Raw genomic sequence first — 18,955 nt, 5'->3', positions numbered from 1 at the left:
CTGTAAAACTCGGGTCTTTGTGGTTCTTTTCCCTATTCTTTTAGTGATATTAAACCATACCGTTTGATGATCACTACTGCTGAGGTGGGCGCCCACCTGGACATCTGAGACATTATCTGCATTAGTGAGCACTAAGTCGAGTATAGCTCCTTCTCTCGTGGGTTCCAACACCATTTGTTTGAACAAAGATACTTGCATGGCATCCACTATCGCTCTACTATTTTTAGTTTCTGCAGATGGGATTTTCCAGTCTACATCTGGCATATTAAAGTCACCCACGATCACCACTTCTCCCTTCTTACCTATCTTATGGATGTCTTCAACCAGATCTCTGTCCAGCTCTTCCTTTTGGTTTGGAGGCCTGTAAACCACTCCAATATAAATGGACGCTCCGTCATCTTTTTTTAGGTCGAGCCATAGAGCTTCTTCCTTACCCCAACTTCCTTGTAGCTCAGATGCTTGGATGTTGTTTCTAACATAAAGAGCCACACCTCCCCCTTTTCTATCCTCTCTGTCCTTCCTTAACAAGTTGTAGCCTGGTATTGTTGTATCCCATTCATGAGATTCTGTGAACCATGTTTCTGTGATAGCAACAATGTCCAATTCTGCCTCAGCCATTAGGGCCTGCAGATCTGGGATTTTATTTCCCAAACTATGAGCATTTGTGGTCATAGCCTTCCAGGTACTCTCTTTAAGATTATTGCTTTTCCTGGACTCCTTATAAGATATTAGTTGAGATTTGTTATTCACTTCACTCTTTCTTTTTGTAGTTGTGCCACTGTTGACAGAGTTATTCATCTCAATTAGATTTTTCTTTTGGATATGGATCTTGAAATACTGCATGCATTGTATTTTCTCTCTCTTTGCTGGTAACACTTCAATGTTTTTCTCAAGAACTTCTTCAGTTTTTAATATAGAGAAGGCTTGTTGTTCTTTTTGCATTTGGTACATTGTGTGTCTCCTCATCACAGGTCTAATTCTACCAGAGCCCACTGTAATCCTGGATTGTAAAGAATTTCTTAATGACCTGTTTGAGTGGGGGGGTATACCTGTTGGCTGCCCATCTGTCAAGAATGGGTGACTGTGGGGCCTACCTGAGCCTACTGAAAATCCTTTTCTTGACTCCTGGCTTTTCTGTGATATTGGGGAATTATTTTCTGAGTAATGCAATGTGGGTGTATTACTTTTAATTGAAGCTAATTGATCTTTAATCTCAGTCAGCTCCTTTTTCAAGGAAGAGAGTTGTGCACAAATTGGGCAAGCCCTAAGTTTCCAGATGACTTCCCTGACAATAAATGCTCCACAATGGTTACATTGGATAGTCCTCATTTTGATAAATTTATCTGATGGATAACACCTGAGGAACAACTTATCTGATGGATATCTGATGGATATCTGATGGATAACACCTGAGGAACAACTAAATTACCATCAAAATTACTAAACTATTAGCTAGTGTCTGTGATGGGTACAAAATACATGCGGACAATTTGCAGTTCTTCATTTGCTTGTATCCCTCCTGGAATGAAACCTTGGAATATCTTCATATCTGTATATCTTCAATCAAACAATGGTTACACCATTAAATTAAATTGTTAATTGTTAAGTTAAATTGTCACTTAACATGTCTAAATCTGAATTTTTATTGATTCAGAGACTATATTCAACTTTTCATCAGGAATCAATTTTGATTGATGATTTGAATGTTTTGATTAATGCCCCAATTAGAAGCGTGGAGGTTTGGATTGACTCCTCACTTTGGGGCAGATTTTCAAAGCCCTACGCACGCCGGGCCTATTTTCAAAAGGCCCAGTGGCGCGCATAAAGCCCCGGGACACGTGTAAGTCCTGGGGCTTGAAAAAAAAGGGCAGGGCAGGGTGGGGCCAGAGGCCTCCGCATGGCCGCTGTGTCGGGGGATCGTGAGCTGGCAGTTGGCCGGTGCACCTGGGATAAAGGTACGGAGGTTGTTTTTTTTCGAGCTAGGGGGTGGGACAGGTAGGGGAAGGGAGGGGGTGGTGGAGGGGGGGGAAAGGAAAGTTCCCTTCGAGGCCGCTCCGATTTCAGTCTCGGAGGGAACAGGGAAAGGCAGCTGGTCTCCCTGAGGGCTTGGCGCACGCAAGGGGGTGCACTAGTGTGCACCCCCTTGCGTGCGCCGACCCCTGATTTTATAACATGCACGCGGCTGCGTGCGCATGTTATAAAATTGGTTGTACATTTGTGCACGCCGGGTAGCGCACACAAATATACACCGCGCGTGTATGTTTTAAAATCCGGCCCTTTCCTTTCATCCTCAAATCAAAGCCACAATTAAATCAGGGTTTTTTAAGTTATGTGTGCTTTCAGGATTAAAACATCTGCTACATAACTGTGACTCTCATACTGCTGTACCAGCATCTGTCTTTCCTCTGATTGATTATTGTAATGGTCTTTATTTGGGTCTTCCTTTGAATTTGTTGCATCCTCTGCAGCTTTTGATAAATTCTACTGCACGGCTCATTACTGGGATCAAACGGTATGAACAAATCACCCCTGGTTCTCACTGATTTGCAATGGTTACCACTGCAGCAGCGAATTGCATCTAAAATTGGGATGATCACATTTAAGTTAATTAATTCAAATTCTTGTCCATGGTCTAATGCTCTCCTAAAATTACATGAACCCTCTCGACAGTTGAGATCCTCTCAATGGGGGCTGCTTGATGTGCCCTCAGCCAGAGCTGCTCGCCTCACAGTTACAAGAGAATCCACCTTTATAGTGGCAGTGCCTACTCTTCGGCAATCCTTACGAACAGAACTCGGAATGTCTGATGGCATTAAGAAGTTTTGACTCCTTCTGAAAAACCTCATTTTAAAACAGGCTTTTGAATAAGAAGATTGATATTGGTCTTCCTGCGAAAAGCATCTACGCAGTGAATTATGATTTTGTCTATGATGTAAACGTGTTTTTGATAAGTTTTGCATTATCTACAGGTTATCTGTGAATGTTTTATCTTGTACATCTCTTCTTAGGCTATCAACGTTAGGCGAGGAATACATTTTCATAAATGAAAATGAAACGAGTTAGTGCATGCTATTTGCAAATGAAGCTTGCCAGGTCTAAAAACAAAATAAAACCAAAAAAAATTGAAATTGCATAAAATGTATGCCTTGCATTGCAATGCATTTGGATGTGCAAGCAATTGGCGCAGAGATTCTTGTTAGATTTCCTTGTAAATGTCTTGTTGAGTACGAGAATGTGAGATTTTCTTTGAAATGTCCCAATTGCAATTTTTCCTGAATGCAAAGAAGTTTTCTGGCTCTAGCGTTTCTGGGCCCTGGCTCTAATCCGACGTGGCCCTGGCGAGTGGCGTTTGTGGCATCTTGCAGTGTGTACTAGTAGAAGTGTAGTGTAGTGTACTAGTAGAAGGCAATGCCTGCTGCCTTTTCCCATTTTCCTTTCTTGCCTCCCTCCAGGTTATCTTTCTTTTCTTGATCCCCCCTCCCCGTATATTATTTTGGTTCTCTTGTGGAATGCCATTGATTTTTTTTTCCTTTACATGTTTTGGTTTTTAAGATTTTTGTTTCTGATATACGTTCTTTTTTTTCTAGAACGAGGATGCCCATGGTTAGCAAGTTATGAAAATTAATTAAAAAATTGAAATTAAAACAATTGAAATATTGGTGGTTTTTTTTGTTTTGTTTTGTTTCAGAGAGAAAACAAAACAAAGCGTTTTATTGTATGATCTGTTTAATAGATTCTATTAAATATCGTACCATGGCAGAAAGGCTGCCGGGTGCCAGTTCATAATTTCTGCAACAAGATTAAACTGTTGGGACTGAGGTCCTTGTAAGGTTAGAAAGATGATTTATGCCAATGAGACGAAATCAAAGAATTTTGGTGGGTTTGAGCATTATTTTTATTATATTTTTTTGCATGGTCACTTTAGGTTACCCAGAGAGCAGTGATTGAAGTAGACGAGAAAGGAACTGAAGCTGCAGCTGTGACAGTGTCTGAAATTACCGCTTATTCAATGCCTCCCATCTTCAGGGTGGATCATCCGTTCCTGATGGCCATATATGAAGAATCCCATAAAATTATGCTCTTCGTTGGCAGAGTAACTGATCCTACAAAATTCTGACTGGTGCTCTAAAAGTGGACTGTAAGCCATATATGATTCAGTTACGTTTCTCAAAACCTCCTATAAAAATATTGTAGTACAGAAATAGATCTGTACCCATTTAGACTGTAAGCTCTCTGGGGTAGGGGTTCATTGCACTCGTATGTAATCTGTTGTAAAACATCCTGGCTTAGAGCATTATATAAATGTCAAAATAATAACAAAATTTGGGTGACCTTGTTTTTCTCTAGCTTTTGTATAGAGAAGGGTCTTTTAGCAAGATGATTCAAAGTTATTCAAAGTTGTTAAATCACAAGAGGATTATGAGAAATTGCAAGAGGACCTTACAAAACGTGGAGACTGGACATGCAAATGGAAAATGAAATTTAATGTGGACAAGTGTAAAGCGATTGTTGAGGTTGTGTATCCCTAGGCCGAGGAGGAGTTGACGCCACCTATGGGGAGGAGCCCCACAGGTTCCCACCATCGGCTGGCGAGGCTGGAGAGGGATCGGAGACCCTGAGGGAGCTTCACCACTACCAACTCTCATTCCCTGCAGGTTGAGCCCTTGGATACCGGGGCCGGCTGGACTTACGTGGGGTCTCAGGTATGGGAAGTCTCATGGTCCTAGAGTAGCGAGGGTCATGGCAGGCAGCGTATCTCGTGATCCAGTCAGGCAGGAGTCAGGGCCAGCGGCATATCTCAAAGTCCAAGGTCAGGCAAGGGTCAGGGCAGGTGGCACATCTCGTGGTCCAGAGACAGGCAAGAGTCAGGCAGGCACCATAAATTAATCACTGTGTACGTGAATGCTATAAAACCATTATTGCTACAAATGAAATTACTTTTGAACATGGAGAAAACTGAAATAATATTATTAGAAAGAAAAAGTCCCCGACAGAATATCCCGGTATTTAATTTTGAGAACATTAATATAGGACCCTCGCCATTTGCCAGAGATCTTGGAGTGATAATAGACACAGAACTTAATTTGAAAAAGCACATTGCCACCAAGTTAAAAGACGGATACTTTAAATTGCTAACCCTGAGAAGATTGAAACCACTATTAGAGGGGGGCAGGCCTGCGCTAGCCGGCAACGATCACACCGTCGTGGTGCGATCGCTGCCGGTTTCGCACCCAATAGCGAGCGATACATTTAGAAAATAAGGCCCTAAGGGTGCAACAGGATAAAAACAAGTTTAAAGCTGACCTTAAGATATGGCTGTTTAATGCTGCTTACATTGAAAATGAGAAATAGGCATGCACAGCACTAACTTAACATTTTCAGCATCTTCTTTTCTTTTAACTATTTATTCCTGAATCCTAAATATGTGCTTTTAGTATTTTATCTATTTAACATCTGTTTTTCTATGCTTTACTTTTAATCTTTCTTTATTTTAACAGCTAATGTGTTTTGTAATTTCTGATCTTTTAATTATTTTAGCTGTTAATTTCTTTTATGATATGATTGTTATTTCATTACTTTTATGTATTTTACTGAAATGTTAACCGCTGTGAAGGCTATGCTGAGACAACGGTATATAAATGATAAATAAATCTTAAACCTTAAATATCTCATGGCCCCAAGGGTCAAAGCAAGGTCCATGAAGTCAGGAACGCAAGACAAAGGTCTGGAATCTCCAATATAGGAACAAGAGCCAGAGGAAGCCAAGGCAAGGTCTGGAGGCAGGGCTTGCCTTGATATAGGCCTGGGACCAGAAGTGAGGAGCCGGGGCATCGCCCGTCGCTATCCCTTTAAATCAGGAGGAGGGACGTGCGCATGCGCCTAGGGCAGCCAGGAGAAGGAAGAATCGGGCGGCTGGCTGCGCGCTGGCACGGCTCCCCGCTGCCACAAGGATTCCTGGGGCAGAGAGGACACTGGCGCATTGCTGGTAGGTGGAGGGCGCCGGCTGCGGGCCTCTGCGGCTAGTGCCCATAACAGTGATGCACTTCGGGAAGCGTAACCCAAATTATGGCTGCACAATGCAAGGTTCCACTTTAGGAGACACCACTCAGGAAAAGGATTTAGACATCATCGTAGATAATAAGTAGAAATCTTCTGCTCAGTGTTTAGCAGCAGCCAAGAAAGCAAACAGAATGTTAGGGATTATTAGGAAAGGAATGGAGAATAAAACAGAGAATCTCATAATGCCTGTGGATCACTCCATGGTGCGACCTCATCTTGAATATTGTGTGCAGTTCTGATCACCACATCTCAAAAAATATATAGCAGAATTAGAAAAGATGCAGAGAAGGGTGACCAAAATGATAAGGGGAATGGAACAACTCCCCTACGAGGAAAGGCTAAAGAGGTTAGGACTCTTCAGCTTGGAGAAGAGATGGCTGAGGGGGGATATGATAGAGGTGTTTAAAATCATGAGAGGTCTAGAATGGGTAGATGTGAATTGGTTATTTACTCTTTTGGATAATAGAAAGACTAGGGGGCACTCCATGAAGTTAGCATATGGCACATTTAAAACTAATCGGAGAAAGTTCTTTTTTACTCAACACACAATTAAACTCTGGAATTTGTTGCCAGAGGATGTGGTTAGTGCAGTTAGTATAGCTGTGTTTAAAAAGGATTGGATGACTTCTTGGAGGAGAGGTCCATTACCTGCTATTGATTGGGTTGACTTGGAGGATGGCCACCGCTGTTGCTGGCAACTAGGGATGTGAATCGTTTTTTGACGATTTAAAATATTGTCCGATATATTTTAAATCGTCAAAAATCGTTAGAAGCGCGATACAATAGGAATTCCCCCGATTTATCGTCAAAAATCGTAAATTGGGGGAAGGGGGGAGGGGAAGGGGGAGGGCAGAAAAACCGGCACATTAAAACAACCCTAAAACCCACCCCGACCCTTTAAAATAAATCCCCCACCCTCCCGAACCCCCCCAAAATGCCTTAAATTACCTGGGGTCCAGAGTGAGGGTCCCGGTGTGATCTTTTACTCTCGGGCCTGCGGTGCATTGTAGAAATGGCGCCGGCGCTACCTTTGCCCTGATGACAGGTCAAAGGTAGCGCCGGCGCCATTTTGGTTTTTGTCCCCCGACGTCAGGAGCGTAGGAGATCGCTCCCGGACCCCCGCTGGACCCCCAGGGACTTTTGGCCAGCTTGGGGGGGCCTCCTGACCCCCACAAGACATAGGCCTACCGGCGCGCGCAGAGCCCCGGGACTCGCGTAAGTCCCGGGGTTCTCCGAGGGGGGCGTGTCGGGGGCGGGCCCGGTCGTCGCGGCGTTTAGGGGGCGTGTCGGCAGAGTTTTGGGGGCGGGTACGGGGGCGTGGCTACGACCCGGGGCGGTCCGGGGGCATGGCCGCGCCCTCCGTACCCGCCCCCAGGTCGCGTCCCGGTGCGCAACAGGCCCGCTGGCGCGCGGGGATTTACTTCTCCCTCCGGGAGGCGTAAATCCCCGGAGAAAGGTAAGGGGGGGGTGTAGACAGGGCCGGGCGGGTGGGTTAGGTAGAGGAAGGGAGGGGAAGGTGAGGGGAGGGCGTTAGAGGATTCCCTCCGAGGCCACTCCGATTTTGGAGCAGCCTCGGAGGGAACGGGGGTAGGCTGCGCGGCTCGGCGCACGCCGGCTATACAGAATTCATAGCCTTGCGCACGCCGATCCAGGATTTTAGTGGATACGCGCGACTCCACGCATATCTACTAAAATCCAGCGTACTTTTGCTTGCGTCTGATGCGCCAGCAAAAGTACGCCTATTCGCGTTTTTTGAAAATCTACCCCAGAGCTAATAAACTAAAATGTTTTGGTATTTTTTAAATTTTTTATTTCTGAATTTTCAATAAAGTACATATGTTAATAAATATTAACAGAATACAGATTATGATACTCCATATAATAAGAATCATGAATATTTCAGGAATTAACAATAACCTTCATCTTCTGTATTTTCTCAAGGCAATCCAGGGAAAAAAATTTTTAACATGAGCGATTTAAAGAATCTCAATATTAAGAAAAAAGAGAAATTAATCACTTTTCTCTTCACATACAGAGAGTAAAAACAACTTATACATTAATTACCCTATGCACTACTTCCCACATTTGGGGGGTGAGAATCCAGGAAAGACTGCACCTGGGATACCTCATGAAACACATATTTCTGATCTTGGTATTTTAATTCACATCTGCAAGGAAATTTTAATATAAATGTAGCCCCCCTTGCAAGGATTTCTGATTTTAACTTCATAACCTCTTTCCTATTTAATTGAGTAGTCCTTGAGAGGTCTGGATAAATCCATACTTGTTGTCCGTGAAACTTCTCAAGACGATGCCTGAGAAATAATCGGAGAACAGTATCTATCCCTCTCGGTTGTAAACAGAAAAGATACCAAAAGTGTACTTCTAGTGGAAATAATAGTATCAGTTGACATTTCTATTACCTCAGTCAAATTAATTGTCCCTTCTGATTGTATATTTCCTAATTGATCCTCTCTATTCCTTGAGGGTATATAATATGCCTTTGCTAAAGCAGGCAGTGATTGTTTAGGCATTTTTAATATATATTGCATATAATCCTTAAACATATCTACAGCTGATGTTAAATTCTGTAAAGGAAAATTCAATACCCTAAGGTTAGGGTATCTTAATGAATTTCCAATAAATTCTAGCTTCTTTTCATTAATCGTTTCAGATTTAATCATTGTTGTTTGCATCTTTTCCACTTTTCCCAATCTATCTTCAACCAGGACTATTTTATTATTACACATCAAAGCTGAATTCTCTACATTTAATACTCTCTGTTGAAAATTGTTAGTATTCAAAGTTAGTTTTATTATTGCCTGTTCCAAGGACTTAATTGCAGACCATAACGTATCCATGGTAACTTCTGAAGATGTTTGATGGAGTATAATCTCTACTTCTGCCCTGGTTCCTTCCTTTCCCCCTGTGGGAGGATCTCCTTCCCTTAAAAGTTCTTTCGTAGTTTTACTTATTTCCTCAATACCCTCAATCCAAAATAAGAGGGCCCATGAGATTTTCTATGTTCATAGATGGTGGGGAGGGAGTCATAGGTGCGCCGGGGCTTAAAGAGATGGCTTAAGCCTGTAGATTTACTTCTCACTCTGAAGCAACATCTACCGTGGCTCCTTCCTCCGGCTTATCAGTTGTAGCCATAAAAAAGGAAGATATTTGCGGCTGAGATGGAGTGGATAAGGGGGTTGAAGTTTGTACCTCCCTTAACCGTGCCTTTCTTTTACTATGTGGCATACCTTTTTATGATAAACGGTAATTTCAAATACTCCTTCTTTATGGGTCTCTTTTATTTTTTCAATTCCCTGGAAACTAAAATGTTTATTATTAAAAAGGATTTACAGTGAACATAAAAGGATTAAAGATCTGCATTACAACATATAGGGGAAAAGAAAAGGGGTTTTTAACAACCAGCACCACTGAATACTTTTATCATTGATTTGTCTGCCAAATTAAACACTACAGAGGTCCATAATTGGAGGCATTTAGCTAGATAACTCAGAAGTTACTTGGCTAAATGAATATTTAAGCATTTATCTAGCTAAAATTTAGTTGGATAACTTAGGGGCATTCCAGGAGCATTTTGATGAGGAATTCCATTAGCCGGATAAGCTATCTGGATAACTCTGATATATTCAGAGCTAAGTTTGACAGCACTAAAAAGCTGTCCTAAAGTTCGCCAGATAAAGTTATCTGGCGAACTTTAAGATAGCCGATTATATTCAATAACTGAGTAGCGCTGCTACTCAGTTATTGAATATAACCTATACTCTATACTGCCTTGTGTGACTTCCAGCTTCTGCCTCCAGCCTACCCTGCGTCGTGGACCACTACCAAAGATAACCTATACAAGCTCCATCTCGAGGAAGTCTCTCCCGGATTACCCCGTGCTGCGGTCTGCTACCGGAAAAACCAGCTTGCAGGCCCTATACCTTGGACTGAGTCTATTAACCCGCTCCTCGGGTTATCATTGCAGTATAATAAAGCTATTGTCTCTGTTGTCCATCACTGCTGACACCCTGCCTGTCATGGTGAGTCCCCACAGGGCTCCTCCCTGTGGGTGGAGTCAGATCTTGCCACGACGCAAGGGCCCACTATCTAGTTCTAGACACACAGAACGTAACACATATACATTCAACTTGAATTTGATCTGATTAAAATAAAAATTATATATATATATACACTGCCTTCTTTGACATAGTCCAATCCAAATTGCTTGAAAAAAACCTAAGAATAATACATCAGAAATACAATCTCGGTTATTTGTATTTTGCTTTACTATACTGACATGTCTGAAAGGTTTTGCATAAAGCCTGGACTTGTAGAGTAATTCAGACATGAGATACAATATTGATTACCCATTTAATAAGGATATTCATTGAAAAGACCATCCCATTCACCATAATGCAACAGGATTTTGAACTATTTAATTGGGACATCATTGTTGCAACCGTCGCTGCTCGACGTCCTCACTCCGCCCTCTTTACCTCTGTGGCGACTCCCTCCAGGTCTGATGGACAGCTGGCTGCCGCGGCGTCTCCATGCCGTCTCCCTCCAGTGTCCCTGGACCAGCCCGACGTTGCAGATCCGCCATGTTGCCTGAAGACCTAGGGCGCGTGCGCGCTCTGATTGAAGTACCAGCAAGAGTGCGAACCTCAGGGGCGTTCCCCTGAGATAACGTCATCCACTTCCAATATTTAAAGGTCTCTATTTCACTATCTAACTGAGTTAGCAAGGAAGGGGATTGCTTCAGCTACACCTCCCAAGCTACTCTGCCTCCTCGGACTTACCAGAGGTACCTGCGCCTCGGGGACCTCACTCTTTTTCTCTACTTTCAGATTACACATAGGAACCGGTACTCGCTCCTCGTGGACACTCTGAAGATTCTCTACTGCTTGGAAGCTATCGCTGCTACAAACAATTGTGAGTTACCATCGCTCTCTCAGAGCTTTCCCTGGAACCAGGTACTCGCTCCTCGAGGGCCTAAACCTTTCCAGCACCTGAGCTTCCTTGAGACCTTATTTATTTATTTATTTATTTATTTTGAATTTTTATATACCGAAGTTCTTATAGGAAATACAAATCAATTCGGTTTACATGGAACAGAAAAATGCCAAAGGCCTTAAATAAATCCCAGGGCTTTACATGAAACAGTTAAACAGAACGACTCCATAGAACAATTAAGTAGTAACTCTCTCTGGGTTTTGCAAACAAACCCAAAGGCTTTAAATAGAACAATTAAGACAATTAAATACAATTGTAACAATTATACAGAAAAAAGGCAACGGTTTAAAGTAGACAATTGAATGATGTAGTAGGGAGTTTTATGTGAGTTTTGTCATCTAGTTCTGTTCATGAACTCTGCCTACTCTGCCTACTCACTTTCTAAAGTTTCTCAACAGCTCAGCCATCCTGGATCGCTGTTCCAGTACCTGAGGGACTACAGCCCTGCCGGGCATATCAGCTCACTACTGCCACCTCTGGTGGTTTCAAAACCTGTTTAATAAAAGAACTAATGTGTGTCATGCCATCTATCTTTCATAAAGAAACTGAAAACCTGGCTGTTCGCCCAAGCTTATAGTTGATAGAGCCTCTATCAATCAATTCTGTCTCTTTCACCTCACTACCTATTCCCTATCTCCTACCTACCCCCCGCGCCCGTTCCCCGCCCTGCCACCCCACTGCTTACCGCCCCTATTCCTCCCTCCACAGGAAATTTAATCCCTAATAATTACTTATGATTTATTACCTGCCGAACTCACTGACTTTTGTTAACCTTGATATGTCTCGCTACTTAATTTATCTTTGTTGATGACTATTATCAGTACTCTCCAGTTATATCAGTTTGAAATCTGTCCTGTCTTCCTAAGCTCATGTTTTTTTGCTCCCTGTTTAATGTAACTTTTATCTTCTACACAGTTGTTATATGGTTTCCCCTCAGTTACATTGTAAACCGGTACGATAAGACTTGGTCTTGAGCATCGGTATAGTAAAAGAACTTAAATAAATAAATAAATAAATAATACTCAAGCCTAGCCGGTGGTCCCTCTCAGGATATCCTCCCGGGGGTGTGGTTATCTGCCACCGACCCAGGGATCCACCCACAACTATATCAGATTGCTGAATCCTCCTTCTTTAGGAGCCAATAAGAACAGATTGCTACTCACAGTCTTAACTAACAGCAGCTTTATTATAGATTGCCAACTCCTATCTGATTGCTCCTCCCATTAGATACCGGAACACATCAGATTGCTAACTCCCTGCTCTAACATAGAGCTTTCCTAACAGATTCCTAACAGATTGCTAACTCCAGTGGATCCGGCTTTAAATATGGGATGTTGTTAACTTCATGGATCCGGCACATCTCTCTGCCTTGCAGGCTATACCGGGCCTGGCTCAACACATCTCAGAGCAGCAAGAAACTTTGGAGAAACTTATTGCAGCATTTCATCAGCTACACACACAGAAGATACAAGGCACAGCTTCTAACCAAGAAGGTCAGTTACAGGAGGTAACTTTAAAGACTGCTGTACCACTGGTGGCTTCTATCCACTTTTCTGGAGAAATCCAGAAGACCCGGGGCTTTCTGAAGCAGTGCTGCATGCACTTCACCTTACAGCCAACTTTATTTCCCACGGCTCTTTCGAAGACCACCTACATCCTGTCATACTTGGATGGAAGAGCCCTGTCGTGGGCATCTACTTTGTGGAAACGCAAGGACCCTATTTTGCAGGACATAGAAAGATTTATGGACTTGTTTAAATCCGTCTTTGATGACCCTGCTCGTAATTCTGTTGCCAGTTTTGCTTTGGTGGACTTGAAGCAAGGCAACAGATCACTCGCTGAATTCGCCATAGAATTTAAGACTCTTGCAGCAGAACTTCGCTGGGACCCCAAATGTCTCAAGACTCTCTTCTGCAGAGGCCTGGATACCCACTTAAAAGATGAGTTGGCCGCTCGCCCCACACCTGACTCGCTGGACGAATTAATAGCCTTGGCCACTCGGATTGATCACCGGCTCCGAGACAAGGTGAAGGAACTCCAGCCTAAGGTGTTACTTGGGTTGAAACAGGCTAGTACTGCCACTGCACCTCGGATGGTTCCAGTAACTTCTGCTGCTGATAAAGATGAACCGATTCAACTTGGTCATGGACACCTGATCTCCAAGGAGAGAAGATTTTGGAAGAAACGCGGCCTGTGCATGTACTGTGGTCAGCCCGGCCATGATGTCTTTACATGCCCCATTTTGTCCGGGAAACGGATGGGCCTAAGTCCCGCGGGAGGACTGTTCTTGGGCCATACTGTGTTTTCTCCTCCGCTCTCTCTTCCAGTCTCCGTGATCTGCGAACCGGCTTCGGTTCAGACTCCTGCCCTGATGGACTCAGGGGCAGGAGGCAACCTTATTCTCAGACGTCTAGTGGAAGACCTGAGGAGTCCCTTCATCAAATTAGAAGATCCATTATTGCATCACAACTTGAAGTAAGCTTTGGACGTTCCTTTACATTGCCACTTCTCCTGAGATCTCAGTGACGTCCACGGCAGTTCAACACATGGCTGCTGATATTCTTAGCGCCTTCTATGTTCACTTTGGCTCAAAGGCGTTCAACATCTATCTGCATTCACGGATTATAAACTTAGCGATATCTGTCACGTTCCATCCATTCGGAGGATTTGTCTGATGAGCCACAGCACATAACTGATCTGAAGAAGATATCTCTGGCAACCAGCTAATCTGTTTCCCTGGTAATGCCACCATCTTTAGAAGTGGATCTTGGATGTACCCCAACATCGCCACTTCCGCTGAAGCCTCAGTGACGTCCATAGCAGCTACTTATTACTGCTGAATTCTACTTCATCTTTCATCCAGCAACTACTACTGGAGAGTCTTCTTTTGAAGTGGGTTTTGGACGTACCCTAACATCACCACTTCCACTGAAATTTTTAGTGACGTCCACAGCAGCTCAATCCATTGCTGTTGATATCATCAATACACTCTGCAAGATTCTTCCAGATCTCAAGATCCACCTGTCATCAATGCAGAAGACGACTTAGAAATTAAGATCAAAGAGATTCTGGATGTTCTTAACTGAGGCAAGACTTTTGAATACCTTCTGATTTGGGAAGGCTGAATACCTTCTGATTTGGGAAGGAGCCTCAGACCAATATCTTGGACAAAGAGATGCTTCATCAGTTCCACCTCGCGCATCCTTCCAAATCTAAGCCTGGTATCCGAAGAGGAGATCGCCTTTTGAAGGGTGGTACTGTTGCGACTGTCACTGCTCAACATCCTCACTCCGCCCTCTTTACCTCCGTGGCGACTCCTTCCGAGTCTGATGGACGGCTGGCTGCCGAGGCATCTCCAGGCCGTCTCCCTCCGGCGTCCCTGGAACAGCTCGATGTTGCAGATCCGCCATGTTGCCTTAAGACCTAGGGCGCGCGCTCTGATTGAAGTACCAGCAAGAGCACGAACCTCAGGAGCGTTCCCCTAAGATGACGTCATCCGCTTCCAGTATTTAAAGGTCTCTATTTCACTATCTAACTGAGTCAGCAAGGAAGGGGATTGCTTCTGCTTCACCTCCCAAGCTACTCTGCCTCCTCGGACTTACCAGAGGTACCCGCTCCTCGGGGACCTCACTCTTTTTCTCTACTTTCAGATTACAGATAGGAACTGGTACTCGCTCCTCGAGGGCCCATGTTCCTGGACACTCTGAAGATTCTCTACTGCTTGGAAGCTATTGCTGCTACAAACAATTGTGAGTTACCATCGCTCTCTCAGAGCTTTCCCTGGAACCAGGTACTCGCTCCTCGAGGGCCTAAACCTTTCCAGCACCTGAGCTTCCTTGAGACCTCATGTGAGTTTTGTCATCTAGTTCTGTTCATGAACTCTGCCTACTCTGCCTACTCACTTTCTACAGTTTCTCAACATCTCAGCCATCCTGGATCACTGTTCCAGTACTGAGGGACTACAGCCCTGCCGGGTATATCAGCTCACTACTGCCACCTCTGGTGGTTTCAAAACCTGTTTAATAAAAGAACTAATGTGTGTCTGTCTCCATACTCAAGCCTAGCCGGTGGTCCCTCTTGGGATATCCTCCCGGGGGCGTGGTCATCTGCCACCAGCCCAGGGATCCACCCACAACTATATCAGATTGCTGACTCCTCCTTCTTTAGGATCCAATAAGAACAGATTGCTACTCCGCAGTCTAACTAACAGCAGCTTTATTATAGATTGCCAACTCCTATCTGATTGCTCCTCCCATCAGATAGCGGAACACATCAGATTGCTAACTCCCAGCTCTAACACAGAGCTTTCCTAACAGATTCCTAACAATCATATCCTTGCACATTGGTTATGGGTGATGGGGTAGTCTCATGCAAGGCTGCTAAAAGGTAACTGATCACACAGGGATAACCCAGGAACGAGGCAGCGTTTGGATCAAGCACTTACCCTAGAGGTGCAGAGCAAAGATAATACCATTGCAAAGGAGATTACAGCACTAGTGTTTTAAGAATAAAGGGTGAATTTTGTAAAGGTTACTCGTGAAAGAATGAACGTATACCTGTGTATGTGAAGCATTCGCACGTATTCCTTATTCCATAAACGTGTCCCATACACGTGTATATGCATGCAAAAAAGGTTTTCTGTCCTGAAGATCCTGCTCCCGGCACGCCCAAATTACTTCAGCACGGGAGCTGGCCATCCAGTGCTCCTACCATGTGACAGGGTCTGGCCAATGGCACGGATACCCTGTCACATGGTAAGGGCAAAGGGCCAATGGCGCCATTTTGATTAGTGGCAGCTGAAGGCCCGGGAGTGGGAGATCGCTCCAGGGACCCCCACTGGACCACCAGGTACTTGTAAAAAGTTTTTTGGGGGGTTGGGAGGGTGGGAGAAGCTAAGGGATTAGTTTTAAAGGGTCGGGGTGGGTTTAGGGGTTATTTTTGTGTGCTGTTTTTCCCACCCTCCCCCAAAACGATAAGAGACCCCCACGATCAATATCGTGGGGTTTTCCTATCGTTTTGGGGGAGCCCCCAATTTCTGACGATTTTGAAAATATCGTCCGATATTTTCAATCGTCCGAAGCCCGATTCACATCCCTATCCGAAAGAGTAAATAACCGATTCACATCTACCCGTTCTAGACCTCTCATGATTTTAAACATCTCTATCATATCCCCCCTCAGCCGTCTCTTCTCCAAGCTGAAAAGTCCTAACCGCTTTAGTCTTTCCTCATAGGGGAGCTGTTCCATTCCCCTTATCATTTTGGTAGCCCTTCTCTGTACCTTGACGAACTTTGCTTTTGAACTTGGCCATAGAAGCAGTTCTGTCCTGTTTCCCTTATGTCTGCATATATCAGTACACAAGATCATAAAAGTCGGGATCCGAGTTGGTTGTCCTCTGAATCCAATTTCCCTTTCCCCCCATGCTATCAAAGCAGAGAATAATGTGAAAATGGAGAGACTTTGCGCCAAAAGCATCAAGGCTTATTAGTTAAGGGTAGTAATCTCCATGCATATTGTTAAGGGTAATAATCGCTGCTGAGCAGGCTACCCCCATACACACTTGAGCAGAGCTGTGATAAGAACATAAGAACATGCCATACTGGGTCAGACCAAGGGTCCATCAAGTCCAGCATCCTGTTTCCAACAGTGGCCAATCCAGGTTACAAGTACCTGGCAAGTACCAAACAGTAAATAGATCCCATGCTACTAATGCCAGTAATAAGCAGTGGCTATTCACTAAGTCAACTTGATTAATAGTTTATGGACTTCTCCTCCAAGAACTTATCCAAACCTTTTTTAAGTCCAGTTACTCTAACTGCACTAACACATCCTCTGGCAACAAATTCCAGAGCTTTATTGTGCAAGCGTTTTCTCCAATAAGTTTTAAATGTGCTACTTGCTAACTTCATGGAGTGCCCCCTAGTCCTTCTATTATTCGAAAGTGTAAATAACCGAGTCACATCTACTCGTTCAAGACCTCTCATGATCTTAAAGACCTCTTTCATATCCCCCCTCAGCCGTCTCTTCTCCAAGCTGAACAGCCCTAACCTCTTCAGCCTTACCTCATAGAGGAGCTGTTCCATCCCCTTTATCATTTTGGTAGCCTTCTCTGTACCTTCTCCATCGCAATTATATCTTTTTTGAGATGCGGTGACCAGAATTGTACACAGTATTCAAGGTGTGGTCTCACCATGGAGTGATATAGAGGCATTATGACATTTTCCATTTTATTAACCATTCCCTTCCTAATAATTCCTAACATTCTGTTTGCTTTCTTGACTGCTGCAGCACACTGAGCCGACGATTTTAAAGTATTATCTACTATGATGCCTAGATCTTTTTCCTGGGTGGTAGCTCCTAATATGGAACCTAACATTGTGTAACTACAGCAAGGGTTATTTTTCCCTATATGCAACACCTTGCACTTGTCCACATTAAATTTCATCTGCCATTTGGATGCCCAATCTTCCAGTCTTGCAAGGTCCTCCTGTATTGTATCACAATCCGCTTGTGATTTAACTACTCTGAATAATTTTGTATCATCTGCAAATTTGATTACCTCACTCACTGGATTCCTTTCCAGATCATTTATAAATATAGGGGTAGATTTTAAAACCTATGCACGGGTATCCATGTGCGCACGCTACCGGGGTGCACATGGGGGTGCACATTAGTGCATTTTGTGTGTACCGCCGCCTGCGGCCTTCCCCACTCCCAGGCTGCTCCAATTTCGGAGTGGCCTCTAAGGGAACTTCCTAACCCCCTAGCCTAACCTCCCTTCCCCTTCCCCTCCTGCCCCGTAGCCCTATCCTAAACCCGCCCACCCCCCTCCGACCTTTATTTTATCTCTTGCGCCTGCCTCTGGGCAGGTGCAAGTTGCGCGCACCAGCAGCCTGCTGGCACGCGATCCTCCAACACACTGGCAAATGGCCGCTGTGCCAGAGGCCTCTGGCCCCACCCTGCCCCCTCACGCCCCTTTTTCGAAGCCCCGGGACATACGGATTTACGTGCGAAGGGCTTTGAAAATCCGGGCCATATTGAAAAGCACTGGTCCAAGTACAGATCCATGAGGCACTCCACTGTTTACTCTTTTCCTCTGAGAAAATTGACCATTTAATCCTACTTTCTGTTTCCTGACTTTTAACCAGTTTATAATCCATGAAAGGACATCGCCACCTATCCCATGACTTTTTAGTTTTCGTAGAAGCCTCTCATGAGGGACTTTGTCAAATGCCTTCTGAAAATCCAAATACACTACATCTACCAATTCATCTTTATCCACATGTTTATTAACCCCTTCAAAAAAATGAAGATTTGTGAGGCAAGACTTGCCTTCGGTAAATCCATGTTGACTGTGTTCCTTTAAACCATGTCTTTCTATATGCTCTGTGATTTTGATCTTTAGAATAGTTTCCACTATTTTTCCCGGCTCTGAAGTCAGGCTCACTGGTCTATAGTTTCTTGGATTGTTCCTGAAGTCCTTTTTAAATATTGGGGTTACATTGGCCACCCTCCAGTCTTCAGGTACAATGGATGATTTTAATGATAGGTTACAAATTTTAACTAATATATCAGAAATGTCATTTTTGTGTTCCTTCAGAACACTAGGATGCATACTATCTGGTCCAGGTGGTTCGCTACTCTTTAGTTTGTCAATCTGGCCTACTACATCTTCACAGTGTTTGGTTCACAGTGATTTGGTCAGTTCATCTGACTCATCACCCTTGAAAACCATCTCCGGAACTGGTATCTCCCCAACATCCTCATTAGTAAACACAGAAACAAAGAATGGATTTAGTCTTTCTGCAATGGCTTTATCTTCCCTAAAAGCCATCTAACAGTCCAACCAACACCCTTCACAGGTTTCTTGATTCAGACAT

The 18,955-nt window shown here is 43.9% G+C and overlaps 1 protein-coding gene across 1 annotated transcript in view; it reads left to right on the top strand.

Moving 5' to 3' along the window:
• SERPINA10 (serpin family A member 10) overlaps positions 1–4,331 on the top strand; it is a 29,459-nt gene extending 25,128 nt beyond the window's left edge. The window contains exon 5 of the mRNA XM_029597872.1: positions 3,926–4,331. Coding sequence (XP_029453732.1) covers positions 3,926–4,117 — 192 coding nt within the window. The 3' untranslated portion in view covers positions 4,118–4,331. The remainder of the gene's footprint in view (positions 1–3,925) is intronic.
• Positions 4,332–18,955: the final 14,624 nt, after the last annotated feature.

This window comes from Rhinatrema bivittatum, chromosome 4, assembly GCF_901001135.1.
Source record: "Rhinatrema bivittatum chromosome 4, aRhiBiv1.1, whole genome shotgun sequence".
NCBI lineage: Eukaryota > Metazoa > Chordata > Amphibia > Gymnophiona > Rhinatrematidae > Rhinatrema > Rhinatrema bivittatum.
The sequence above is the reverse complement of the archived record's forward strand: the minus strand, read 5'-3'. Positions and strand labels throughout refer to the sequence as shown.